Source organism: Rattus norvegicus, chromosome 19, assembly GCF_036323735.1.
Source record: "Rattus norvegicus strain BN/NHsdMcwi chromosome 19, GRCr8, whole genome shotgun sequence".
NCBI classification, from domain to species: Eukaryota; Metazoa; Chordata; class Mammalia; order Rodentia; family Muridae; genus Rattus; species Rattus norvegicus.
Window position 1 is genome coordinate 67,810,002 of NC_086037.1, and position 25,441 is coordinate 67,835,442.

The 25,441-nt window shown below is 54.5% G+C and overlaps 1 protein-coding gene across 2 annotated transcripts; it reads left to right on the forward strand.

Moving 5' to 3' along the window:
* Positions 1–2,167: 2,167 nt before the first annotated feature.
* Cdh15 (cadherin 15) lies at positions 2,168–24,985 on the forward strand. Of its 2 annotated transcripts, none has more exons than XM_039097879.2 (14): positions 2,168–2,438; positions 12,740–12,895; positions 13,375–13,530; positions 15,440–15,584; positions 17,812–17,972; positions 18,368–18,496; positions 18,883–19,068; positions 20,622–20,875; positions 21,812–21,954; positions 22,066–22,305; positions 22,531–22,770; positions 22,866–23,002; positions 23,137–23,301; positions 24,432–24,985. In XM_039097879.2, exons 1-14 carry the CDS (start codon positions 2,397–2,399, stop codon positions 24,630–24,632), a joined length of 2,355 nt encoding a protein of 784 aa, XP_038953807.1. In that variant the 5' UTR covers positions 2,168–2,396; the 3' UTR covers positions 24,633–24,985.
* Positions 24,986–25,441: the final 456 nt, after the last annotated feature.

Sequence of the window (25,441 nt, forward strand, 5' to 3'; positions counted from 1 at the left end):
AGCCCTGGCTATTGACGGAGGATGCTGCAGCCAGCAAGGAGGGCGTGCCCTGTGCCCACGCTGCAGTTGACCTACTCCTTTGCCCCTCCCCCCAGGTCTGGCTCCCACTCTGCAACAAACTTACAGATCTGTCAACAGTAACTTAAAAGACAGGACATTTACACAGTGTAGGTGGAGAGACCAGACACAACAAAACCCGGCTTGGAGCAGACAAAAGAGAAAGCTTGAGTTTAGGGAACAGGGAATCTCCATTTCTCCAACTGCTCGATATATTTGTAAAGATTCAATATTGGGATGTAGGGTCCATTCATCAGCCGTTTGGACTGGTAATCTAAAGGGCATTGAGGCTAAATTGGATGGCAAAGGTGGGCATATTTAGTGCCCTTCCAGTCAGGTGCTAGGTAAAGAGGCTGGAGGGTTTCTAAGAGGCATCCAAAAGGAGAAAGAGGGTATGGAAGAGATCTTTCCCATGGATGAGGAAAAGGGTGGGTAGGAAAAATGTCACTGCAGCCTGTAGCATCGGGACTCATGGAGGACCAGAAGAAGACACAGTTGTTCAACGGATCCTAACCACACCTTAGTGAGGATCAAGGACTTAGCCTAAGTCCAAGGAGGGTCTCAGTGCCTGGTACCAGGGCGTTCATGGAGGCCAGAGATGAGAGGTGAGGACAAGAACCAAGCTCTGAGGGGTGGGGGGTGGGGGAGGAATTCACCCATAGGAAAAGGTCTGGAACAGGGTTTCGAAAGCCACGAGGGCTTAGAGGAGCTGTAGAATTCATGGAGGCCAGAGGTGAGGAAAACTATGAGCAGATGCAAAGAGAGGGTGGGAGGAGAGGGCAGGAAACGGGTTCAAGAGCTCAGTCGGACCTACGAACCTACAGGATTGCGGCCCCAAGGATGGGAGAATGGGGCTCCGTTAAGATGGCCAGCTGGGGGTGCCTCCGCCCAAAGGAGGAACTTACCAAATTACTGCTGGTGGATGGGATGCGAAATGATTGGTGAGCTGAAAGGTAAGTCTGTTGTGGGCAGACTAGATATGAAGGTCCTATTGCAGCTCAGACCTGGACGGGGAGGGCAGGCACCAGGAGAGCCTCTCTGAGTTATAGTATCAATGCATTATAACACTGCTCCAGGGTTGGAAGGTTTCCTCACCACAAGTGTTGCAGCTCAGAAGGGAAAGGTATCTTGGAGGGCTGGAGAGATGGCTCAGTGGTTAAGAGCACTGACTGCTCTTCCAGAGGTCCTAAGTTCAACTCCCAGCAACCCCATGGTGGCTCACAACCATCTGTAATGGGATCTGATGCCCTCTTCTGGTGTGCATGGAGACAGTGACAGTGTACTCTCATATTTTAAATAAATAAATCCTTAAACAAACAAAAACAGGGAGCAGAGACCTCTGACCCCCCAAGGCCCTTGGGGTAGACAGAAGCCAGAAAAGAGGGTTACCCAGGGGAGCCTGAGAGGGCCAGACTCTTATCAGGGCTTGGGGTTAAAGGGGCCTGTGGGTACCAGTGAGTATCTTCAGTCTGGGAGGAGGTGAGAGGGCTCAGTAGCATGGACGGAGGACTGAGGGTGCCCCCCCTGCCCATGTTTCTGTCCCCTCCATTGCTACAACTGTCTGGCTGTCTGGAGCTGCCCAGTGTGGGGAATCACAACTCAAGGTTTGTGCTGTTAAAGGAGAGTTGGTAATGCCCTAAGTCTGACAGTGAGAAGAACTCTTCCTCAGATGACTGTCCCCCCTGACTGGGGGGGGTGTCCTTCGCCCAGGGAGCCCATCATACTCTTTCTACTCCCATGCCAAAGAAAGGCTTGCCTGAGTCTGAGTCTGAGGCAATGATTTAACGTGAGGCTGGGAAGCAGAGAATCTCCCAGGTGGGGGTGGGGCACTTTTTCCTCCTGGATCTAAAGCGTGAGGCAGACACCCACAGGCATCCAGAGAACTTGGCCATCAGAGCCCCCAAGGGGCTGTCCTCCTGAAGGGGCCTCTTCCCCACCCCCTCATGTGTGGGAGAGATCAATACTAGGGCCGCTACCCCCTACCCCTGCAGTCTGGCCACTCCCCCAGGCACAGATGGTGTCACACCTGCTCTGTTCTGTCACTGTGGTAAAATGCCTGACAACATAAAGGAAGAGTCAATCCATCCTGAGGACCGTTGGTGTACATCAAAAAGCAGGCTAGCCCAGATGTGACCACTGCTGCTGTGCTGGCTCCTTGTGTCAGTCAGAGAGGAGGGAGCCTCAACTGAGAAAATGCCTCTAGAAGACTGGGCGGCAGCCAGGCCTGTGGTGATGGATGGGGAGGGCCCTGGTGGGTAGGGTCGCTCCTGGGCTGGTGGTCCTGGGTGCTGTAAGAAAAAACAAGCCATGAAGAGCAAGCCAGTAAGCTGTCCTCCTTCATGGACTCTGCACCAGCTCCTACCTACAGGTTCTTGCCCTGTGTGAGTCCCATCCCGATGTCCCTCAATGTTGGGCCATTACCTGGAAGTTTTCCCCTTTTTCCCCCAAGTTGTTTGGCCCTGGGGTTTCATTACAGCAATCGTAACCTTAACAGTGCAGCTGCCCAGTACGTCTCTCCCTTCCTCAGTCTAGAACTCCAGCTCATGGGACTGTGACCCCCACACTCAGAGTTGGTCTTCTCCATGCTGCCAAACCTTTATGAAAATAGTTGACACATTCACAGGTTTACAACAGCAGTTCATCTGGTCTGCAGGATCCCGTGTGGGAATTCTCTTTCTTTTTTCTTTTCTTTTTTTTTTTTTCCAGAGCTGGGGACCGAACCCAGAGCCTTGCGCTTGCTAGGCAAGCGCTCTACCACTGAGCTAAATCCCCAACCCCCCATGTGGGAATTTTCATTCTTCTCTTTCCCTATCTCCCCACACTCTTCCTCTCCCCTCCCCTTCCTGTCCTTCCAGGTCCAGAGGACAGCATATATTGCCAACCATACAGGGGCTGTGCCCACTAGGAGGTGAGAGGAGGAAGGAACAGCCTTGGCTGAGATAGGGAGAGTGCTTCCTTGCAGGCCAGCCGTGGAGCTGGGCATTGAGGGATGCATAGGAGTTCTCTAAGTAACAGTGGAAGGAAGGCGTGCTCCAAGCAGGGCACCTTAAGGGACGAGGTGACCCTGGAGGAGAGGGTGGATGAAGGGCACTTGGAGGTGAATTAACAGTTGTGTGTGAGAACAGCTGGAGGGACAGAAGAGGGGAAAGGGTGTGGTGGACCAAGAGCCACCGGGACGGAGAAGGCTGGTACAAATCTGTCGGGGTTGGATAGGCAACGGGTCAGATGGGTGCGAGTGCTGGTAAGTTGGAAAGCCTCTAGTCGATGAATAGTTTAAAGCTACTGGACCAATGGGGGCCTGAGGAGGAGTAAGGAGAAAACACCCTGACCAGTCTGGAGTCTCTGGGCACTGGGCCACTGCCTGGGAGATGAGGGTCCTCTGGCCGGGCAGATGGGTTCAGGGAGCTTATAGATATCCTAGGCTCAGCCTTTATTCCTCCTTTCCAGGGTCTGGGGCCTCAATAAAGTAGGCAAGTCAACCAAGTCTCTACCAATCCACACGGGGTCTGTCCAGTACAGTGGAGTAGAGCCCGCAGGGACCTGGCACCATCCGTTCCTGCCTGTCTCGAGCCTCCGATCCAGTAACTCCTCTGCCTTCTTCAATGCAAGCCAGTCTGCCCCACATAGCCACAAGGATCACAACCAGGGCCAGCTGATGTTAGGGGGGGACCATGCAGAAGCTATCGTTATCCTCAGAGAAGATAACTCACAAAGTCACGGTGGCCGCTAAATGCATGTGGTGTGGCCGTAGGTGCAAAGGGTAGGCAAAGGAGCTCCGTCCAAAGCCAGAGTGGCTAGTGGGGTGAGACCTAGGTCTGAACCCCTCAATAATAGGACACACTCCAGTCTTCCTTACCTCTCACTCAGCTTTCCATGGGCCAGTGAGCTCCCAGGACACTGCTAACTACCCCAGGACTCCATCCAGGAGATAACACAAAGGTTACTTTCTGTGGGTCCCCCAGGAGTGGTGAGGTGCTATTAGAACCCTAGAACTCACTATGTAGAGCAATGTGGCCTCTAACTCACAAGAATCTGCCTGCCTCTGGCTCCCAGGGACTAGGATTAAATGTTTGGGCTCCCATGCCTCACTCCCTCTATTCTTCTTCAAGCCTGGGTCTGAGGCCTCAGTCCTAGCCTCATGCTTGCTGAGTACTTGCCCTATGTCTACGCCCAGTCCCACTACATGCTGTCACTCAGTCCAGTTACCCCCTACCTCACATACGCTGACCTCAAAACTTTACAGAGCCTCCCTCGGGTACTAGCCACATAAGCTGTCACTCAGATCCCCGGCCCCGCCCTATCACTTTGCTCTGGCTCTGCCCTGGTACCTTCATACCACATTCTTGTGGCTATCCAGGCCCACTTACATGCGCGCTATCATTCATCTCTAGCCCCGCCCATGACCCGCCCCCTCATGCTGTCACTCAACCTTAACCCTGCCCAGATTCCGCCCTAGCCCGGCCCCACCACACACGTGCAGTCCCTTGGCCTCCTGCCAAAGCACTTGCGCTGTCACTCAGCCCAGTGCTCTCAGCGTGGGGGTAGAAGCGCCACCGCCCGTCCCACTGGCCGCCCAGTCGGTCACTTGTCCTCTGCTCTCCCGCCGCTGCCCCCATGAGTTCTGCTCTGCTCTTCGCCCTCGGGCTGCTTGCCCAGGTAAGCTTCCGAGCCCTGTGGCATCCCTTCCTCTAGCTTTGGGATAGTTTTCCTGGGAGCACTGGCCTGGAGTGTCTTTGGGGGAACCTGAGAGCTGCGGCCTGCAGTGTCCAGAGTGGGCCACACTCTGGTGCATTGTAAGAAGGGGTGTCCTGTGTCTAGGGGCTTCCAGAGAGAGGATGACTGACCTGCACACCAGTAAGCAAAATAGCTCAGGACTGGGGAGCATCTCTGAGGCGTGAGAACAGCCATCGAGCTGTCCCTTCAGTCTGGAGTGTACCACATGTGCCTCTTGGAGCCTCCCAGAGCCTAAGGGTGGCCAATCTTGTGAGGTCTTTGTATTCCAGAGCATGAGGCAGAGAGAAGGGGCAGGAAACTTATTTTGCCCCTGGTTGGTCTTGGTGGTGCCCGAGTTTCTACCCAATGGTCCCGGAGTAGCTGCAACTCTCCCCTCCAGGACCTAGGGATCCAGAGACAGAGCAGCCCAACACACACTCAGTTCACACTGCCTTTGACCTGGCTGGGCCAGCGGCTGTGCCTGCATCCACCTGGAGATGTCCTGACTTGTGGTCCCCAGATCTTTAGTACCCTGTCTTCTTTTTTTTTTTTTTTTTTTTTCGGGGCTGGGGACCGAACCCAGGGCCTTGCACTTGCTAGGCAAGCGCTCTACCACTGAACTAAATCCCCAACCCAGTACCCTGTCTTCTTAACACAGCCCAAGGAAGGGGTAAAGCCCAGGTCCCCAGCTTTTCCTGTTGTTGGCACTCCCAGACAGGCTGCTGAGTGGTCCTGGGCTGGTCAGGATGGGGATGTGGCTCCTGTGGTCCCTGCCGGGGTCCCCTGCCATGGAGATGGCCAGCCTCTGCACCCCAGAGCCAACAGGTGGCAGGCACAAAGAATGGCTGTGTTCAGAGAGTGGTCAGCCAGCATTGCATGTGTGTGTATGTGGGGGGGGGGATCCCTCCCTTCTGGGAACACACTTCAGGACTTCCTTGGTCCCCTCAAATTCCGACAAGTCTTGCAGCTCTGCTCACGTTTCAGTCTTGGCAGCTGACGGGAGCCCAATGAGAAAGACCCTCTAACAGCTGGGTCTGGGGCATGAGCTCTACATCTCCAACTACCAACACCCCCAGCTTTGGGGACCCACATTCCCTTACTTGGGCATATCTGCTGGCCTATTAGAACCCAGCACCCCTCTGGACCCTAGATAGAAGACCAGTCTTGTGTATAACACCCTGACCCATCAGAGGTCCCTCCATTCCCTGGGCTGGGATCCGCTCCCCACTGGCTACAGTAACAGCATTCTTTACCTGCACCCCCAAGGCTGGAGGGTGGGTGGTGTTGGTTAGCATTCTTCTTCCCCTCCCTGCCCAAGCCTCCCCTCTCTGGTACACTAGGGCAACTGCACAATACCCCTCCCCCAGGCATCTGGAGGCCCCAACAGTCAGGTGGGGGCAAGGACACGCCCCCGATGCCTGGCCTCCTGCACTTGCTTTAAGGCAGCACTCAAATTAGCTCTGGTGCAAGGAGAACTTTTCCTACCTCCCCCAAATGTACCATCCCCTCCCCAGCTTCCATGCTTCTGTCTGCTCTTGTCCACACACTGGGGTCCTGAGTCTGGTCATTCCTGCCTCCCCACCAAGCTTTTCCCTGGTCATCCTGGCCCAGCAGCTCCATCTAGGGCTCCTCCTCGGTTTGGGGTTGGAAGGGCATGGATTCACACCTAGCTCCATTGTTTCCCTACCCAGGTTCCCTCTGGAACCTGAGCTTCCTGAACTCCCAAGTCAGAGGCAGGGGGTTGGATTGTGTTCAGAACTGGTCCCCACCAGGCCTCCAATTCTAGCTACTCAGAAAGCTGAGGCAGGAAGATCACCAGGTCATGGCAATTTATTGATACCTTCCCTCAAAAGAAGAATAAAAACAGGCAGGGATATAGCCTGCAGAACACTTGCTAAGCGTGAGAGGTGGGGGCTAATCCCAGTATCATCCACACAGTACCAGTGCTCACAAAGATGACCCCTCAGCCCCTGCACTTGGGTCCCATCTCTCTGATTGCTAGTCCTGAGCTGGACTGAGGGGAATCATGGGTAGTTCAGAGACGCCTGCTCACCTCACCTTTGTCTAGGAACCAATGAAGCTGCGGGGTGTCTGAAGGGAAGATGGGCGTCAGGAGTACTTTGGGGGACTAGTCACTGATGCTGGGAAAGGGCCTGCGGTAACTCAAGCTGGAGGCAGTCTCCTCATGGTTCGAGCACTGCTCCCAGTCTGTGCTGGCAGGCAGGGCCCATCTGATCGGAGGGAGCAGCTGCCTGTCTGCCCCCTCCTCATTCTCCTCTGATGACTGCAGCAGCTGGACAGGGTGGTCCCATGATGGGAATGTGGGGCCACCCTAGGCCAGGCCAACAGCTGGGCTCATTCCTGGCATGCTGGCTGTCCAGGAATGAGGTGGCCATGGATTCCTGCCTGTGGGAGCTGTGCAGGCCTGAGAAGCCTGTGGGAAGTCAGTGCAGGGGCTTCCTGCCCTCCACTCCAAAGGCCATTAGCTCTGCTAAGATGGGCAGACACCAATGACTGATGCTGTCCCCGTGGGTAGTGTTGGTGATCCTCTTGCCTCGCCAAGGCACACATTGCATGGATAGTAGGACCCTGGACACGCTACAACGCCTTGGGGTCGGGATGGGGTCAGGAAAGACCCCAGAGGGTGGTTGGCTGAGGAGTGTGGGTTCAGAACACTGGCCCTTGATGTCTCTAGAACTTTCCAACTTTTGTCTGGGTTGGTCCTTGGTCAAGAGCGGGCCTGGGATGAGGTGAGACCCATCGGGTATCTACTTTGGGGAGAGAGTCTGTAATCGTTTCCTATCTGGCTTCACATGGGAGGGGGGGACAGAGGAGTGGATGGTGGATAGGAGAGGAGGAGACACCTTCTACAAAGTCACCTTCCAGGTGCCTCTGTCCTTGTCCTCTGCCCTGGCTGTGGCCAGCCTGTGAGCCAGCTGTGGCCGTGTAGCTTTGTCCTAAAGACTAGCTTCCCAAGGAGGCCCCCAGCCTTGCCTCCCGCCTGCCACGTCTTCTGGGAAGCAGGAAGAGTGAGAGAACATGGGGTGGGCCACACAAATGCCTCCCAAGAGCCGGAAGCTAGCTGTGTCCTGCCCATTGGACGCCCACTCATACCCCTGCAGCCTCTGATCTGGGAACCAGGCCCTGCCAGGACATTGTGGTACTGTGACCTCGTGAACTTGGTCTGTGGACCCAAGGTTCCCAGGCCCTGCCTTGACCACACCCGGTGAGTGCCAAGCCCGTGGGCACTGGCTGACAGGGGCAGCAGGACTAGGAAGAGGGAGGGAGGCCTTCCCGGGCCATGGGGGCTTCAGAGAGCCTGGGAATCCCATTCTCCACAGGCCTTCCCAAGGCAGACACCACAGATGACGTCAGCCCAGCATGCCTTCTGGTGCCAACTCTGCCTCTGTGGCTTTGGGCAAGTGGCTCGGCCTCTCTAGACCTGTCTTTAGAGCTATGAGAAAGGTGCTCCCTCCTCTCAGGCTCTGGTGTCATCAAGAGCCCCAAATCCCAACCCACAGGCTATCTGAGGGGAGGGAGATAGAGCCAGACTTCCCCCAAAGTAGCAGCTCAGGCACATCTCAGTGTCTGCCACCAAACTCAGGCAAAAAGCCCCTGTGTCCATAGAGGCTGTGGTCCAGGTTCCCCATGCCAGGCAGGCAGGTGTGTGCCTGGTAGGGACACTGCCCTGACCTAGAAGTGGCTCTGCATGCTGGCCTTGGCAGGTTCTAAGGCCTAGGTGCCATCTGTGAGGACAGAGATGCCCAGGCAGGACTCCAAGCCCACCCTCCTATCCTGTACAGGGTCCTCTGCTCTCTGGACTCCAGGACTAAGTGGGCGATAGGACTTTACCGCTGCCATGAGGGGCTGAGGAGTAGGTGACTGGGGTCCCCGCTGGTAGGATGGAAACAAGGGTTCTCAGCACGGTAACTCGGTCTGGCTGGGAAACAGGACAAGAGATTAGACATGGAGCCAAAGCCTTTGATCTCAAAGCAAGCTATGTGCTGGTGCCCGCAGGGCCAGTATCTTCTGTGCCTTGGCCATCCATGTGCGCTACAGGAAAAGACGTGGAGAGCCAAACTCTAAGTGGCCTTCTTGCTGGCTGGCTACTCTCTCCTTGCTGACTCTTGGAGCACCCTGCCTTCCCCCTAATCAGTCATTGTATTTCCCTCCTGTGACAGCCAGCCTCCACGGAGGCTCCACAGATCCAGCTGAAGTAGAAGCCAGGGGGTCTGGGTAGCTAGCAGGCAAGTGCACGAGGAGGGAAGCCGGGAGGGAAGCTATCCACTCTGCACAGAATGAGCAGATGGGAGCTGTGTGAGCTGACGGGCTCTGCGGAGGAGGTGGTGCCCATATGGCCCGGTCCCACCCATCTCCTTGGGTGTAAGTGCTATTCACACAACCTTCTTATAACTTTAAAACTTATTCGCTTTTATGTGATTTACCTGGTGTGTGTGTGAGTGCGTGTACCACATACATGCAGTCCCAGAGTAAACCAGAAGAGTGTATCAGATATCGCCCTCCCCTCCCCCTCGGGTCCTGGAGTTACAGATAGCTGTTAGCCACCATGTGGGTTCTGGGAATTGAACCCTGGTCCTCTGTAAGAGCAACATTTGCTTTTAAACACTGACCCAGCTCTCCAGTGTCCATGCTTACAGAGAGAAACGGGTTGCCTGCTTTCTGGTCCCTGCCAGGACCTCTCGGTTCTCTTGCTTGGGGTGGACCAGGCAGGAGTTTCTCTAGGTGTGGACACCCAGTGGGCCTTAAACATGAAAGCTATGATGGGAGCTCCTTGGAGCTCCTAATCCCATCCCGCCTGTCATTCTGAGGGACACAGTCAGGGGCAGATTTCCCTCCAATAGCCGTGGTGATACAGAGGAAAGAATGGCGTTCTCACTGCTTGGGAACCATGCCAAGGCTGGGGCTGGCATATTCAACGCTGTGTTGGCATGCCTGGGTGTGGTGGCTCTGCCCTCCACACTCCCAGCCCTGCTCTGTCCTGAGGACCACCCCTTGCTTGCCCCTCCACCCGGGCAGCCCAAGGATCTGTAGGAAGGGAGGGGTGACCCCAAAGAGGGAGGCTTCTCCAGGAACCTGCCTATAGAGGGTGCACATATCCACATAGGAGGTAGAGGCAGGAGTTCAGGCTCATCTTTAGCTACATAGTCAATCTGAGGCCAGCCTGGGCTATATAAGACATAAAAAAAAAAAAAAAAAAAAAAAAAAAACCCACGAAGCAGAAGTCTGAACTGAGGACTTTTGGGAGTCTGAGCCCTACCCACCTGGGGATCTGCCACTTCCCTACAGCAACGCCTGCTGACTGTGACCCTTGGGTCTCCACCATGCTAGGGCTGGGCATAGTTCTGATTGCTGGCGTCTGGTCCTGTGTACAGCAATGGAAGCCGCTGGCCCCGAGTACTTACTTACACTACGTCCCTGTTTCCTGTCCTCTAAGACGGCAGCTGTGCACAGCACAGAATCACAGGATGGTAAGGTCTAGAAAGCACCCTTCCGCAGGACAGAACCTCGAAGGAGGGAAGCCATTAAAAGGAAGGCAGGTACCAGTCAACAAGACAGCTCGGTGGGTAGGGTCTCAGCCGATAGGGGAGTTTGCTATCGAAGACCCAGAACCTGCCTACCGGAAGGAGAGAGCTGTCTCCTGTAAGCTGCCCTCTGACCTCCGCCCATGTGCCGCAGCATGTCTCTCCACCCCCAAGGTAAATAAATGTGAAGAAAAGGATGTGAACAGCCCTGAGTCGGAGAATGAATCTCCCAGTCTCTGTCCTTGGCTCAAGAAGACCAGGCTATCGGGGATTCTGAAGGATCAGCTGCTCTGCTTGTCCTGGAGGTCCCTGTGGGCCTGGGGGAATGTAGCCAGGGTTGGCTACGAATGCATTTTCAAGCCTCGCAGTCCCCATGTGCTGGAGCCTTCCGCACCCAACACTTCCACAAATGCTGTGCCCTGTCCAGCATTGGCCTCCCCGCCTCCTGGACGCATCAGGTTGCCCTAGGTTTTGTTCCTAGCCAACACATGCTGTGGAAGATGAGGTCAGAATGTGACCAAGGCCCACACCCATCATGGCGGCCTCTGCCAGGCTGTGCTTAGTGAGGAGGAGTCATTCAGGAATAGCAATGGAGCCAGGAATCCAAGAGCACCTCCAGCATCCTCAGAACAGCAGTTCTCACCGTCCTGCCACATCAAGGGGCGGGATAAGGAACAATTGGTGCGGGTCCCTTAGTGAGATCCTTTCAGAAACTGGGGTGAAAGCCACCAGAGAAGCAGGACAGTACCCCAAGAGTGGTGATGCCTTTGGGGAGTTTCCATGAATTCTGCCATGTGCTTGATCCTCTCCAGGCCTCAGCTAACCCCTCTGAGGGGTAGGTTATCTGAGAGCCCAGCCAGGTAATGGCAGTGGGTGTGGGGAGAATGGGTGTCAATAGAGCTCCCTCTGAGCGTGGAGACTTGGCTTCACCTCCTGTCTGCAGCCACACAATCCTGGGCACTCTGTCTTTCTTTTAAATTACATTTATTTCCTGTGGCGGGAGCACGTGCCTATCACACAGAGGTCAGGTTATGAGTTATGGGAGTCGATTCTCTTTCTGCCACGTGGCTTCCGGTTATCCAACTTGGGAGCAAGCGTCTTTGTCCACTGAGCCAACTCTGGTCTAGCGAGTCTCGAGGTCGCTGGCGACCTCCCAGGTGTGATTAGGAAGGATGGAATATATTCTAAGAGTTCTGGGTTTCCAGAGCTGGGATGCAGTTATGAAAATCACATCCCCGGAGTTGGGGATTTAGCTCAGTGGTAGAGCGCTTGCCTAGGAAGCGCAAGGCCCTGGGTTCGGTCCCCAGCTCCGAAAAAAAGAACCAAAAAAAAAAGAAAGAAAGAAAAAAAAAAAAAGAAAATCACATCCCCTTCCCCTGGCCGCCCTCTCGGTTGAGGCCCACAGCAAGCCCCGTCCCACCCTGTGCCCTGCAGCAGCCCTAGCTGTAGCCCAGTCCCTGGCGTCTGTAGGGCACATCCTCCCTGGTCCTGCCCCATGCTCCAGTCCTTGTCACAGACCAGGCTGGCCAGCAAAGTGACCACAGACACCAAGTCCCACTGCACAAAGCAGCTTTGATAAGTTCCTCGATGCCTTGAATTGCCCACGGTTCTGGAAGCTTGGGCATTCCTTCTGTGACACAATATTGAGATTTTGGGTGGCTCTCTGGAGCCTGGCCCTTCTCTGTCCACACAGCAGGCTGCAACAGAGGAGCCATCAAATCCTCTTAGGCTCCCTAACCTGTTTTCTGCAAGTGTTAAAATGAAGCCCCAGGCCTGGTTGGCAGAGGGAGGTTTCTGACACGGGGTCCGCTGTGCTCATGGCCACCCTGGGAGGCTAGGGTATGTGTGTCAGGTAAGAGTTAGACACAGATACTTAGGGGTGAGGTCTCTCTGCTCCCCTAGTCCTTTCTAATAAAAGCAGGCACTGTTACCGTTAACTTGTGACATTCAAGCTGTGAGACTGAAGAGGGACACGTGTCACCTCCCACTCTAACTCTGTAGCCCCATCTCCTACTGAGTCCCTGGTCCCACCAGCTGCTGTCTTTCCTCCTGGACCCTCACTCCCAGGAAACAAGAGTTGCCCTCTGGGCACTTTCCTGGGCCTGGTTGGCACCTGACCTCTCAGGGACCCTAGGAAAAGTGCAGACCCTCACACTGCCTCCAACCACCCGATAAACAGTGTCTACCATAGGGATCTGGTGACCCTGTGACACAGCCCATATTCTGGGCTCTAGCCAAGGAGAAGAGACAGACACCAATATAGGAACTTTGAGAACTAAACTCCCCAGGATGTGCTGTCATGGCCCACACAGCCTGAACCCTGCAGGGTGACACCCCTGGTGGTTTAGGGCCCAAGCACAGTCCTGGGAATGACGTCATCCTGGTGTTCCTGTACTCTGTGTGATGGTATTCTATTTGTGTTTTAGAGCCTTGGCCTCTCCTGGGCAGTCCCTGAGCCTGAACCCAGCACCCTGTACCCCTGGCGCCGGGCATCAGCCCCAGGCCGTGTGCGGAGAGCCTGGGTCATCCCACCCATCAGTGTGTCTGAGAACCACAAACGCCTCCCCTACCCACTTGTGCAGGTAAGAGAAGGGGACTCTGCCACTTAGGTCTGCACTCTGTCCCCATAGGTCCCCCCCCCATTTCTTAAAGATCCTCTTGGATCTGGGGAAGCCCCATCCTCAGTCAGGAGCTAGTTGTACAGCCTAGGAAAGACTTTCTCACTTTGTGAGACAGAAGCAGGGATCCCATATCCCTGAGCCACAAGCACCTAGCTACTCCAGTGAGCATGGCCCCCAGGCTCTACATCCCCACCCCACCCCAAAAGGCATACACTTCATCACCAGTACAAGTAGCCCTGTGACACAGACGCTTAGCCATGTACGTCCTCAGAATACATAACTGGCTACCGGGTCCCAGGATGCCCTGCAGCTGGGCCACAGTTGAGGGGAACAGCTTGTTAGGATTCAGAGTTTTGGTTCTCTGCTCATCTGGCCGGGGTGAAACAGGAAGATATTGGGGTGCTCTCTGGCCCTCACCGAGCCCCACTCCTCCCCCACAGATCAAGTCTGACAAACAACAGCTAGGCAGTGTCATCTACAGTATCCAGGGTCCCGGTGTGGACGAGGAGCCCCGAAACGTCTTCTCCATCGACAAGTTCACTGGGAGGGTGTACCTCAATGCCACTCTGGACCGTGAGAAGACGGACCGCTTCAGGGTAGGGCCTGGTGGGGGGGGGGGAAGCCAAACTGCTTAGCTTCTGTTCCCCACATGACAGGCTCCAGGTCAGATGCTCCTGAAGCAAGGTCTGGCCCTCAGAAGAGCCACCTCAGAGCATTACGTGTTTGGGATCATGTTACCACATAACATAGGGCCACCTCGAGGCCATGAAGTAGGTGGTCTTTTGGAGGGCAGAGCGCCGTTGCATCCGATGAGCTGTCATGACAGCCAGTTCTCCTGGGATCCAGGTTCCGTTTGGTGGATAGGTGTATCATGAAGAATTCCCAAATGGTGTTACCGTCCGCTGCAGGGAATGCTCTCTGAGGATCGATTAGCCAACAAGGGGACTCCACTACCATTACACTGTTGGGATTCAGGAAGAGATGTGAGAGTCACAAGGTGTGCTCGAGGCCAAGAGACAAGCCCAGGACCTCCTTTATGTGCCAGGCTGAGATGTAGTGTGGTTCCCTAGCATTTGAAGGCCCTGGTTTCCGTCCCAGGCTAGCTAAATAAATAAATAACGCTTTGAATAGTATTACAGCCTATGACACTTAGAAGGTTCAGGAGGATCATGAGTTTGAAGCCAGCCTCAACTACACAGCAGAAACCTGTCACAAGAGTAAAACCAAGCAAAAACCCCTGTTGACTGTATCCCAGATGGCCTGAGGCAGGATAACTTTCTACCTCCCCTTTCCCAGGGGCCAAGATTTCTTTTTTTTTTTTTCTTTTCGGAGCTGGGGACCAAACCCAGGGCCTTGTGCTTGCTAGGCAAGCGCTCTACCACTGAGCTAAATCCCCAACCCCAAGATTTCTTTTATATCCTCGAGCTATTCTTCCAAACGTAAAAGACTGCTATGGCATTCTTCCAAATGTACCCATTAGATGATTTTTTATAAGACTTTTTTTTATTTATTATATATAAGTACACTGTAGCTGTCTTCAGACACACCAGAAGAAGCATCAGATCCCATTACAGATGGTTGTGAGTCACCATGTGGTTGCTGGGATTTGAACTCAGGGCCTCTGGAAGAGCAGTCAGTGCTTCCCCCCCCCCCCCCCCCGGAGCTGAGGACCGAACCCAGGGCCTTGCGCTTGCTAGGCAAGCGCTCACCACTGAGCTAAATCCCCAAACCCCTTTTTTTTCTTATATGACTTGCAGTATCTTGCCGTGTATGTCTAGCTGGGCTTGAATTTGTTGTCTTCCTGTCTTTGCCTCCCAAGTGCTTGACCACGCCACTCTCTGAAAAGAAGCAGGTTAAAATGTAATCTTAGGTGAAACCCTGTTCCAAAAAGTAAAATGAATTAAGCCAGGCTTAGTACAGGCAGATCAATGTGAGTTCAAGGCTAGCCTGATCTACATAGCAAGTTCCAGGGCACCATGGCTCATAGAGAGACCCTGTCTTAAAAAAAAAAAAGTTTTAAATTAAAAAGTAAGAAAGCGGGCTGCAGAGATGGCTCAGCGGTTAGGAGCACTGACTGCCCTTCCAGGGGTCTTAAGTTCAAATCCCAGCATCCACATGGTAATTCACAGCCACCTGTAATGAGATCTGGTGCCCTCTTCTAGTGTATCTGAAAACAGCTACAGCATACTCACATATAATAAAGATTTTTTTTTTAAAAAAGGATTTTTTGCAATTCCTCTTTATAAAAAAAAAAAGTAAGAAAGCAAAATGAATGACTTTGACGGGAGCGGAAACCACAGAGAAAGAGAGAGAAACCTTAGTAAGAGCATTACTTCACAAGGATGCAGTGAGTGTCCTGGCAGCCAAGGGAAGAGGGGAAAGTTGGAGCCTATGTGCGGGGGAAGGGCGCACGCCCAGTGCACACATTCCATCCTGTGTGCTCCTGCCTGTGCTCGGCCCTTGTTGTTCCTTCCGCATGGCTTTGTGTACTCTCTGTTTGTTCAGCTGAGGGCCTTTGCCCTGGACTTGGGTGGCTCTACCCTGGAGGACCCCACGGACCTGGAGATCGTCGTGGTGGATCAAAATGACAACCGGCCAGTCTTCCTACAGGATGTGTTCAGAGGCCGCATCCTGGAGGGTGCCATCCCAGGTGAGGTGGGAGCGCAGCCCCATCCAGGGGGTCGGCCTTCAGAAGGTCTGAGTCCCAGGCTTCCCTACCAAAGGACTAGAGGTACAGCCTCCCCCTCCAACACCAGTGCTTGCCTGGCGTGCCTGGTTCCTCCCTGGCGCTGCAGACTTGGCGATCCAAAGGTCACCCAAAAGGTCGGGTGTAAGAAAGCCATCTCTCACACTTCTCCTGTCGACGTTATTTTGATCCGCACAGAAAGGCTTTGGGTGGCTGTGTTCCGGCTGTGCCTTCTCCGGCTGCTGCTTCAGGTGCAGACTGGTCTCAGTCTACCTAGCCCGTCGTGGTGGCACATGCCCCATGAACGTGGCACCAGGGAAATGGAGACTGAGTTTAAGGTTGTTTTCAGTTACTTAACCAATCTGAGGCTAGCCTGGACTACTTGAGACTGGTAAGGGGGTGTTCTTGAAGACCGTGGAAATAGCCTTGGCTCTACTCCAGCCCTTTTCAGTGGGCAGGAGAAGCCTGGCACCAGGGCAAGGAGACTCTCACACTCCCAGCCCAGACTGCTTGTCTCTCAGAACGCCTCAAGCCTCCCCTGCCAGCCTCAGTCCTTATGGGATGCTGTGGTACTTGTTAGTGACACAGTGACCAGCTAGAACTGGCCCCCCAAACCCCAGGCAGCTTTTCACTGTCCTCTGGGCTCGCTCTCTCTCTCTCTCTCTCTCTCTCTCTCTCTCTCTCTCTCTCTCTCTGTGTGTGTGTGTGTGTGTGTGTGTGTGTGTGAGTGAAATGCTTATTTTCTTCTGGGTAGACTTGTGTTGTATTTCTTATTTTTATCAGTGTGTGTGTGTGAGAGAGAGAGAGACAGAGACAGAGACAGAGAGAGACAGAGAGGGACAGAGAGACAGAGACAGACAGAGAGAGAGCAGAGACAGAGAGACAGAGACAGAGAGAGACAGAGAGAGAGAGACAGAGAGAGAGACAGAGACAGAGAGAGAGACAGAGACAGAGAGAGACAGAGAGAGACAGATGGTCTGAGCACCATGTGCATGAAGTTAGCTTAGAGAACAGAGAAGGGCCTCAGATCTCTTGGGACTGAAGTCATGAATGGCGGATTGTCATATGCCTGTGGGAGATTAATCTTGGGCCCTCTGGAAGAATAGCGAGCGCTCTTAACCTCTGAGCCATTGCTCCAGTCCCTGGAATATTGATTCTCGCTTCCATGGTCTGATGTCCGACAGACACACATCCAGACATGCGCACATGTGTGAACACTACATGCAAACTCCCTCATACCCACTTGAGTTATAGCACACCAGGTGCAGCTCCCAGTGACACCTCTGCTTCTGGGTCAGCTCTAGGGCCCCTTCCCAGGCTACTTGTATCCCTCCTGTCATGGGGGAAGTGGCTCCTCGAGCCTATATGTACTCACCCGCTTGCCAGAGAACCCGCACTCAGCACAGGACTGGTAATGAGTCCCCTGACCAGGAAACCTGCTGGAAGCACTTGGTGAAACCCTGGGGGCCGGTACTATGCATAAGTCATCTGCTCGGTAGCTCCTGCCTATGCTAGGTAGGCCTGGAGTACTGGCTGATATTTGCCTGAGAATATGCCAAGACCTCGAGACACAGACTTCTCAGACTCCTCTCACCCTGACCCATTCCATTGGCTCAAAGTTCTTACACCTGTTCTGGAGGGAGAGTCAGACCACGTCTCTTCTGAAGGAAGAGTGGGTGACGGGTGAAGAGGACCTCGTGCTGGGGCCTCGACCAGCAGCACCTTCCCAGTTGTGGCAGCTTCCCTGGGGCAGCGTCTTGGAGGATGCTTTGCTCTGTACCCGTTTGTTTGTGTATCCTTTACATGGGCTAGCATCACGCCCTTACAGCAGGGATCAGGGCCGTCTAAGGAATCTGGTGTGTTTAGCACTTAGACCTGGAACATTAGCTCAGCTTGCTGACCCAGAATCTGGTAAGAAGGTGCATCAGTTCTCCGCCGAGAGCCCACTGCGATGTCCATGCGATGCTCCACCTTCTGTAGGCAAGGCAGCAAGAGTGCCCTGGACTTGAGGCTGGTACACACTGCCAGCCCCAGTGACCCCCATTACGGAGAGAGCAGGCTGCCCACTCTGTGGTCAAGCGTCGGACCTAGGGGATCTGCGCATGCCGGGAGCACTGCACACCAACTGGGTTGCCCCAGCGCAGCCAGCCGCCCCATGGTGGTTGACCACACTTCTCTCTGTCATCCCCAGGCACCTTCGTAACCAGGGCTGAGGCCACAGATGCCGACGATCCGGAGACAGACAATGCGGCCCTCAGGTTCTCTATCCTGGAGCAGGGCAGCCCTGAGTTGTTCAGCATTGACGAGCACACTGGAGAGATCCGCACAGTGCAAGTGGGGCTGGACCGTGAGGTGAGGCAGCCCCACGGACAGCTGAGGGCCTGGGGCCAGTTCTCCATGTCTGGTCTCCTCAAGCCCTGGGGCTCGTCAGGGGTGGGGAGGGGCCTTCCCACCTCTCAGCCTACACTCTAGCTATTAACGCTCACCCTGGTCTTACCTCGCTAGTGTTGAAACCCCCTGAGCCAGTGGCTTCTGCCTGGGAGAAACCTCTGAAGCTCTCCTGTGCAGGTGCACCTGGGTATTCCTATCCCTGAGCCAGGGGTCTGCTTTCTGCTGCCCCTAATGTCTGACATTTCCGGTACCACAACTGACCTCTTGCTCACCCACAGGCTAGGGCAGGGGGCTGTCATCCTATAATAGTTGTCTCTAGGCATCCCATCTTCTAAGACATGTCATACTGTCCCCAGGTGGTGGCTGTGTACAACCTGACCTTGCAGGTGGCAGACATGTCCGGAGATGGCCTCACCGCCACAGCCTCGGCCATCATCTCCGTAGATGACGTCAACGACAATGCCCCCGAGTTCACCAAGGATGAGGTGCGAGCTCTGCCCACCCCCATCGGCTTAGGGCTTCCCTTTGTAGGTTCCAGGAGGGGACTCTTCGAGGGTGGATGGTTTCACGGCGTAGAGGAGGGCAGTGTAGGAGCAGGGAGCCTGAAACAGGACACGTGTGAGGTTCCTTAGAGAAAAGCAGCTCCAATGGGTCCTCAGCTCAGAGTAAGTCTCCTGAGCCCTTGCTGTGTGAGGAGAATAGTTGGTTCAATATCCAGGAACAGCTCTGGCAGGTGGGATCCATGGCTCAGGAAAAGACAAGCCAGTGAAATATGCAGCAACGTTAAGCCGGAGGCAGGGAAGATACCCCGAGTCACAGGGACAGGCATTCTAATCTGCCAACCGGTGAGTAACGGGCCGGGGTCTCCCAGTTCTTTATGGAGGCTGCAGAGGCTGTCAGTGGAGTGGACGTGGGACGGCTTGAGGTAGAAGACAAGGATCTGCCCGGTTCCCCCAACTGGGTGGCCAGGTTCACCATCCTGGAAGGCGATCCTGACGGGCAGTTCAAGATCTATACGGACCCCAAGACCAATGAAGGTGTGCTGTCCGTGGTCAAGGTAAGCCGTGTCCCTGGTCGTGTGAACTCCCTCAGCTAGAATCTGTCACAGGCATCTTCCTGTGGCAGCTGCAGCTCGGGCTGCCCTGGGTTCCTTCCTGGTAGTGCTGTGCTAGCCGACCTCCTTCGGTGAGGGCACAGGATGGACTGGGTGCTGACTACAGGTCTCTGCCCTAACTGGGCAGCAGGAAGCATCACAGAATGACATTGCTACAGCCTTTTCCTTCCTTACTAGGGTGGTCCAGATTCAAGTAAAACTGCACCAATGTAATCATCATTCCTACTAGAGGAACAGCTCACACACACACGAGCACACACACACACACTCATATACACACACTCATACACACACATATACACACACTCATACACACACACTCATATACACACTCATACACACATACACACACACATACACACACACTCATACACATACACACACATACAAACACAAAAATACACGTACTCATATACACATATACACTCACACACACTCTTCCACACTCATACACATACACACATATTGTCCTAGTCAGGGTTTCTATTTCTCTACAAACATCGTGACCAAGAAGCAAGTTGGGGAGGAAAGGGTTTATTCAGCTCACACTTCCACATGGCTGTTCATCACCAAAGGAAGTCAGGACTGGAACTCAAGCAGGTCAGGAAGCAGGAGCTGATGCAGAGGCCATGGAGGGATGTTACTTACTGGCTTGCTTCCCCTGGCTTGCTCAGCCTGCTCTCTTATAGAACCCAAGACCACCAGCCCAGGGACAGCACCACACACAATGGGCTGGGCCCTCCCACCCTTGATCACTAATTGAGAAAATGCCTTACAGCTGGGTCTCATGGAGGCATTTCCACAACTGAGGCTCCGTTCTCTGTAATAACTCCAGCTTGTGTCAAGTTGACATACAAAACCAACCGGTGCGCACACACACACACACACACACACACTCACTATATACACATGCACACTCATATATATACTCATACACACATATACACACTCAGACTCATATACACACATAAACACACTATACACACATACACACACTCATACACATACACTCATGTACACTCACACACACATATACACACACATTCACACATACACATACACGACAACAGCATATGTAGACACAGATGCATTTGGTTGTTGGAGCATTTGAAGATTTATTGCAAGAAACTGGTCAGACAAGTTGAGGTAGGCTGGACCTCTCCAGGGAGGATTTTTTGCACGCTGCTCACGAACCTGCTTAGTGGACGACCACCATGAGCCAGATGGCCGCTCTGTGGAGCGTCAGCTGACACATCGACCACCCAGCTATGTACCAAGACCATAGCTGTTGAGTAACACACGAAACTACCACACCACACTCAACAAATCCATTGGCGCCCCCGGAACTCATCTTGTCACCTATTAATATTTGAGCCTTGCATAATGTTTTTTCAAGGTTTAAAGGGAGAGGGGAAGGACAGACGGACTTTCTGGGCAGACCTGGGCAAAGGCTCCTCACCCTTAGGATTTCAGCTGTCTCTGTCACTCTCCTGCAGCCCCTGGATTATGAGAGCCGTGAGCAGTATGAGCTCAGAGTGTCTGTACAGAACGAGGCCCCTCTGCAGACAGCTGCCCCCCGGGCCCAGCGGGGCCAGACCAGGGTCAGTGTGTGGGTTCAGGACACCAACGAGGCTCCAGTGTTTCCAGAGAACCCACTGAGGACGAGCATAGCTGAAGGAGCCCCGCCAGGCACCTCTGTGGCCACCTTCTCTGCCCGAGACCCTGACACGGAACAGCTGCAGAGAATCAGGTGGGGTGCCCTGGGCTCTTGTGGGTTCAGGCCGAGGGATCAGTGACTCCATTGCTGCCGAGGATGCCTCTGGATTATGAGGGTGGGAGAGAAAGGCCATTGGTATACATCCCTGAGGGTGCACCCTCAGGGCATTGAGTCCCTCAGATACCTATGTGTGTATGTGGAGTGACCTTACCCCACAGGGCAGGACTGGGCTCCCACAAGGGCACATAGGCCAAGACTGTTCTTAGGCAGCCTCTGATTATTGATCTGTCCTTTTTCATGGGTCCTTGTTTCTGCAGAGAGCTCTAAAGCTTTAAGTTTACCACCAGTCTCAAGCCTGCCCCAGTGCTCTCACCTGTCTCCATGGCACCACCTCTGGGCAAGGTCGAATAGATGCCAGCTACTGAGGGGCGCTGGACAGCAGCACAGCTTAGCTCAGGTCCAGTTGGGTCGATAACCAGCTTGGGGTGGTGGTAGCTGGCAAGATGGCTCAGTGCATTAAAGTGCCTGCTTACCAAGCCTTACCAGCTAAGGTCATTTCCTGGAACCAACCTGGTTGGAGGAGAGGCTCAATTCCTCCATATCCTTTGATCTCTTCTATGTCCTGGTGCTCATACATGTGCACTCACATGCAAATAAATACATGTGTAAAATATTAAAATATAAAATGAAGGGGCTGGGGATTTAGCTCAGTGGTAGAGCGCTTACCTAGGAAGCACAAGGCCCTGGGTTCGGTCCCCAGCTCCGAAAAAAAAGAACCAAAAAAAAAATATAAAATGAAATAATTTTTTAAAAAAGTTAGCTTGGGGGTGGGAGGCCTCGAAGGCTGAATGCTGGCCCACCACCGTTCGCCTACGGGTGTATGCGTGTGATAGTGTGTGTTTGTATGTGTGATATGTGACCCATGTCTTGGGTGAGCCTCATCCCACTCATCCCCCTCCCCACCAATAGCTACTCTAAGGACTACGACCCAGAAGACTGGCTGCAAGTGGACCGGGCCACAGGCAGGATTCAGACCCAGCGAGTGTTGAGCCCTGCCTCACCCTTTTTAAAGGACGGCTGGTACAGGGCCATCATCCTAGCCCTGGACAACGGTGAGGGGGGACAGGTGGTGTCCTTGGGCCACGGCCCACTGCTTCCCTCAGTGGACTGACAGAGCAGGTTGTTGGTGGGCCTTGAGCTTATTAACTCTCCCTTGCTTCCAGCCATGCCTCCCAGCACAGCCACAGGCACCCTGTCCATTGAGATCTTAGAAGTCAACGACCATGCCCCTGCACTGGCCCCTCCTCTGTCTGGCAGCTTGTGCAGTGAACCGGACCAAGGCCCCGGTCTCCTCTTGGGTGCCACGGATGAGGACCTGCCCCCGCACGGGGCCCCCTTCCACTTCCAGCTGAACCCCAGGGTACCAGATCTCGGCCGGAACTGGAGCCTCAGCCAGATTAACGGTGCGCTCTCCCCACCCCTCCTCCCCTCACCCTGTAACCCTGGGACCTAAACGATAGGCGGATAGAATGTATCGCCATGACTACATCCTCGGGCAGAGCTGGGATTAGTTTCCACAGAGCCCAATGGGTAGATGGGGAAACTGATGCCCAGTGACTCAGGTACTCTCTGGGCGGGAGCGGGGTTATTCTGGAGAGCTTCCGCTGACCACACTGCTCCTTCTGCAGTGAGCCATGCACGCTTGCGGCTCCGACACCAGGTCTCTGAGGGCCTGCATCGCCTGAGCCTGCTGCTCCAGGACTCTGGGGAGCCGCCCCAGCAGCGAGAGCAAACGCTGAACGTTACCGTGTGTCGCTGTGGGTTGGATGGCACCTGCCTGCCCGGGGCCGCTGCGCTGCAAGGAGGAGGTGTAGGCGTCGGCTTGGGCGCACTGGTCATTGTGCTGGCCAGCACCGTGGTCCTACTGGGTGAGTAAGGTCCTCCCCCACCCTCTGTTCTGGGTCCCTTCCCTATCCCGCATCCTTTAAGCGCCCACAGTCGAGCCAGCCTCTCCTGCTTCCAGTTCTCATCCTGCTTGCTGCGCTCCGCACACGGTTCCGGGGGCAGTCTCGGAGCAAGAGTCTGTTGCATGGGCTTCAGGAGGATCTTCGGGACAACATTCTTAACTACGATGAGCAAGGAGGCGGGGAGGAGGACCAGGTGAGGAGAGGAGGGGTGGCTTAGACACACAGAACCCTGGGAGGGGATCCCCAGAATATCTATCAGCCTCCTAGAAGGTCCTCTGGCAACCAGGAGGTCCCTTCTCTGACCTTAGCTGTTCACTGCGCACACAGGATGCCTACGACATAAACCAGCTGCGCCACCCAGTGGAACCGAAGGCCACCAGCCGCTCTTTGGGCCGGCCACCCCTGCGCAGGGATGCACCCTTCAGCTATGTGCCACAGCCACATCGAGTACTTCCTACCAGCCCGTCTGACATCGCCAACTTCATCAGTGACGTAGGTGCCCTGGGGTGGGGAGGGCTTGTTGATCACAGAACGGGGCACATGCATGCGTGTGTGCATACGTGCGCATGCGCACAAACACACGTGGTCCAGACCCCATGCTACATACAGGATGAGCTCCCTACAGGGGCTGAGCTCACCAGCAGGACCCTGTCTGAGCCTTAGGGAAGCCCCAGAGGGTGAGTGAGCAGGTCGGCCAGGCACTTCTCAAACCCTGTGGGTGGGAGTTGAAGCATTGGCAGCCGCATGGCTAGAGAAGGGCAGCCAGTCTGGCCTTAATGGTTCTGTTTCCTGCCCCTCTGGGAATCGTGCGCTTACCCGGTTCCTGACCTCTTTGTGTTTACTATAATGAGGTAGGAACAGGACTCGCATTGTCCTTTGTCATCCAGACAAAGCATCACTTTGAACACTGCACGAGTGACTATTGTCTATAAAAAAGATGATCAGAATGGAGGGTGGATGGCTGAGTCCAGCCATGCAGGGAATCCCCTAAGGACCGGCCTGCCACACAGCCCGGAGAAAGGTTCCAGCAAATCTGGGGCATTGGGAATGTTGATTCTAGCGCAGGTACCGGTCACAAGATGACCGGTGCCAGTGGTCATACTGCCTCTGTTTTTTTTTTTTTTTGTTTTTTTGTTTTTTTTAAGATTTTGTTTATTTCATGTATATGAATACACTGTAGCTGTCTTCAGACACACCAGAAGAGGGCATTGGATCCCTGTTACAGATGGTTGTGAGCCACCATGTGGTTGCTGGGATTTGAACTCAGGACCTCAGGAAGAGCAGTCAGTGCTCTTAACCACTGAGCCATCTCTCCAGCCCGGTCATACTGCCTCTGGAGGGGTCTTTTGGAAAGGTGCCTGAGAGACTGGGGGTGGGTAGGAGGAAGAGCTGCTATGACAGGAGACAGCTTTTCCCCACCCTAAAGGGGAGAAAGGCTGGAGGCAGCAGACCTTCTCTGTCAGCCCATTCTGCCCAGGGAGGATTCTGCATGCTGGTCAGTCTTAAGAGAGGCTTCCTTCTGCGGGGACAGCTGAAGCAGAGCTAGCCCTGCCCATGGCTGAGCACCAGAGGGCTCCCGGCTTGCCTGAGTGGTCCTGAGGTCTGTGGGGGCTTTTCCACAGGGCTTGGAGGCTGCGGACAGCGACCCCAGCGTGCCTCCCTATGACACAGCTCTCATCTATGACTACGAGGGAGATGGCTCTGTGGCAGGGACCCTGAGCTCCATCCTGTCCAGCCAGGGAGATGAAGACCAGGACTATGACTATCTCCGGGACTGGGGCCCCCGCTTTGCTCGGCTGGCGGACATGTATGGGCATCCGTGAGAGCCAGAGCCAGGGGCAGACGTCCTGTGTGGACACGCCCACTCGGCCCAAACAAGGAGGCTCTCTCCTGGGACATGCACCCAGAAATCCTATGAGGGTCAGCAGCACGACCCATCTTTGGCTCCATGGCAGATAAACTCACTGAAGGTCATCTGTGTGAGCTCCAGGGGAGGACTGAGTCCTGTATGGGCTAGGCAGCGGAGGGAGAGCGCTCTCCCTCTGGAGTGCAGAAGCCACCTTCAATCACCCTGCTAGGGTTCATCCCATCTTTGTGTCCCAGTTGTGACTCTCACCTCTGTATGAAAGCAGGCATCTAAGGAGCAGATTGGAATTAAAAACAACTGTTCAGTGGACCACAGGTGCCCAGTGCCACTCTCACCACAGAGGGTGTAGTGGCCCCTGTCCCAGGCCTAGCCTAGAGAGGGACCTCGGGGTCCTGCTCAGCACAGTTGGTGGGAGCAAGGGGCGGCAGGCCCAGGACTGGTCTGACTGCATGTGTGCGTATGTGCACATGCATGGGAAGAGAGGCATCAGCAAGCTCCCCTCCGCCCCCCACGAGCCCCAGGTTTAGACAAAGAGGCCTGAGTTTTACCTTTGACCCTGTCCTAGTGGATCTGGCCAGAGAGGAGACCAAGCACCCCCCACTCCCTCCCCTGCTCCCTCTAGTTCACGGTCTTCTTGGGGATGATGTGTCTACCCTGCTGTGAGTTACCCCAGCTCCAGGCATCTCAAGTGCTCAGCGGTATCCTTTGTCCCAGTTTATAGCACCCCCCCCACCGTGGGAATTGTGAATTCTGGGAATGTGGCCA

What these genes read in the sequence shown, in the direction of transcription:
- Cdh15 (XM_039097879.2), top strand. Translation starts at nt 2,397, where the DNA reads ATGGACTCTGCACCAGCTCCTACCTACAGGTTCTTGCCCTGT. An exon ending in TCCCCTACCCACTTGTGCAG is followed by an intron (nt 12,896 to 13,374) that starts GTAAGAGAAGGG and finishes CCTCCCCCACAG; the next exon opens with ATCAAGTCTGACAAACAACA. An exon ending in GTGTGCTGTCCGTGGTCAAG is followed by an intron (nt 19,069 to 20,621) that starts GTAAGCCGTGTC and finishes ACTCTCCTGCAG; the next exon opens with CCCCTGGATTATGAGAGCCG.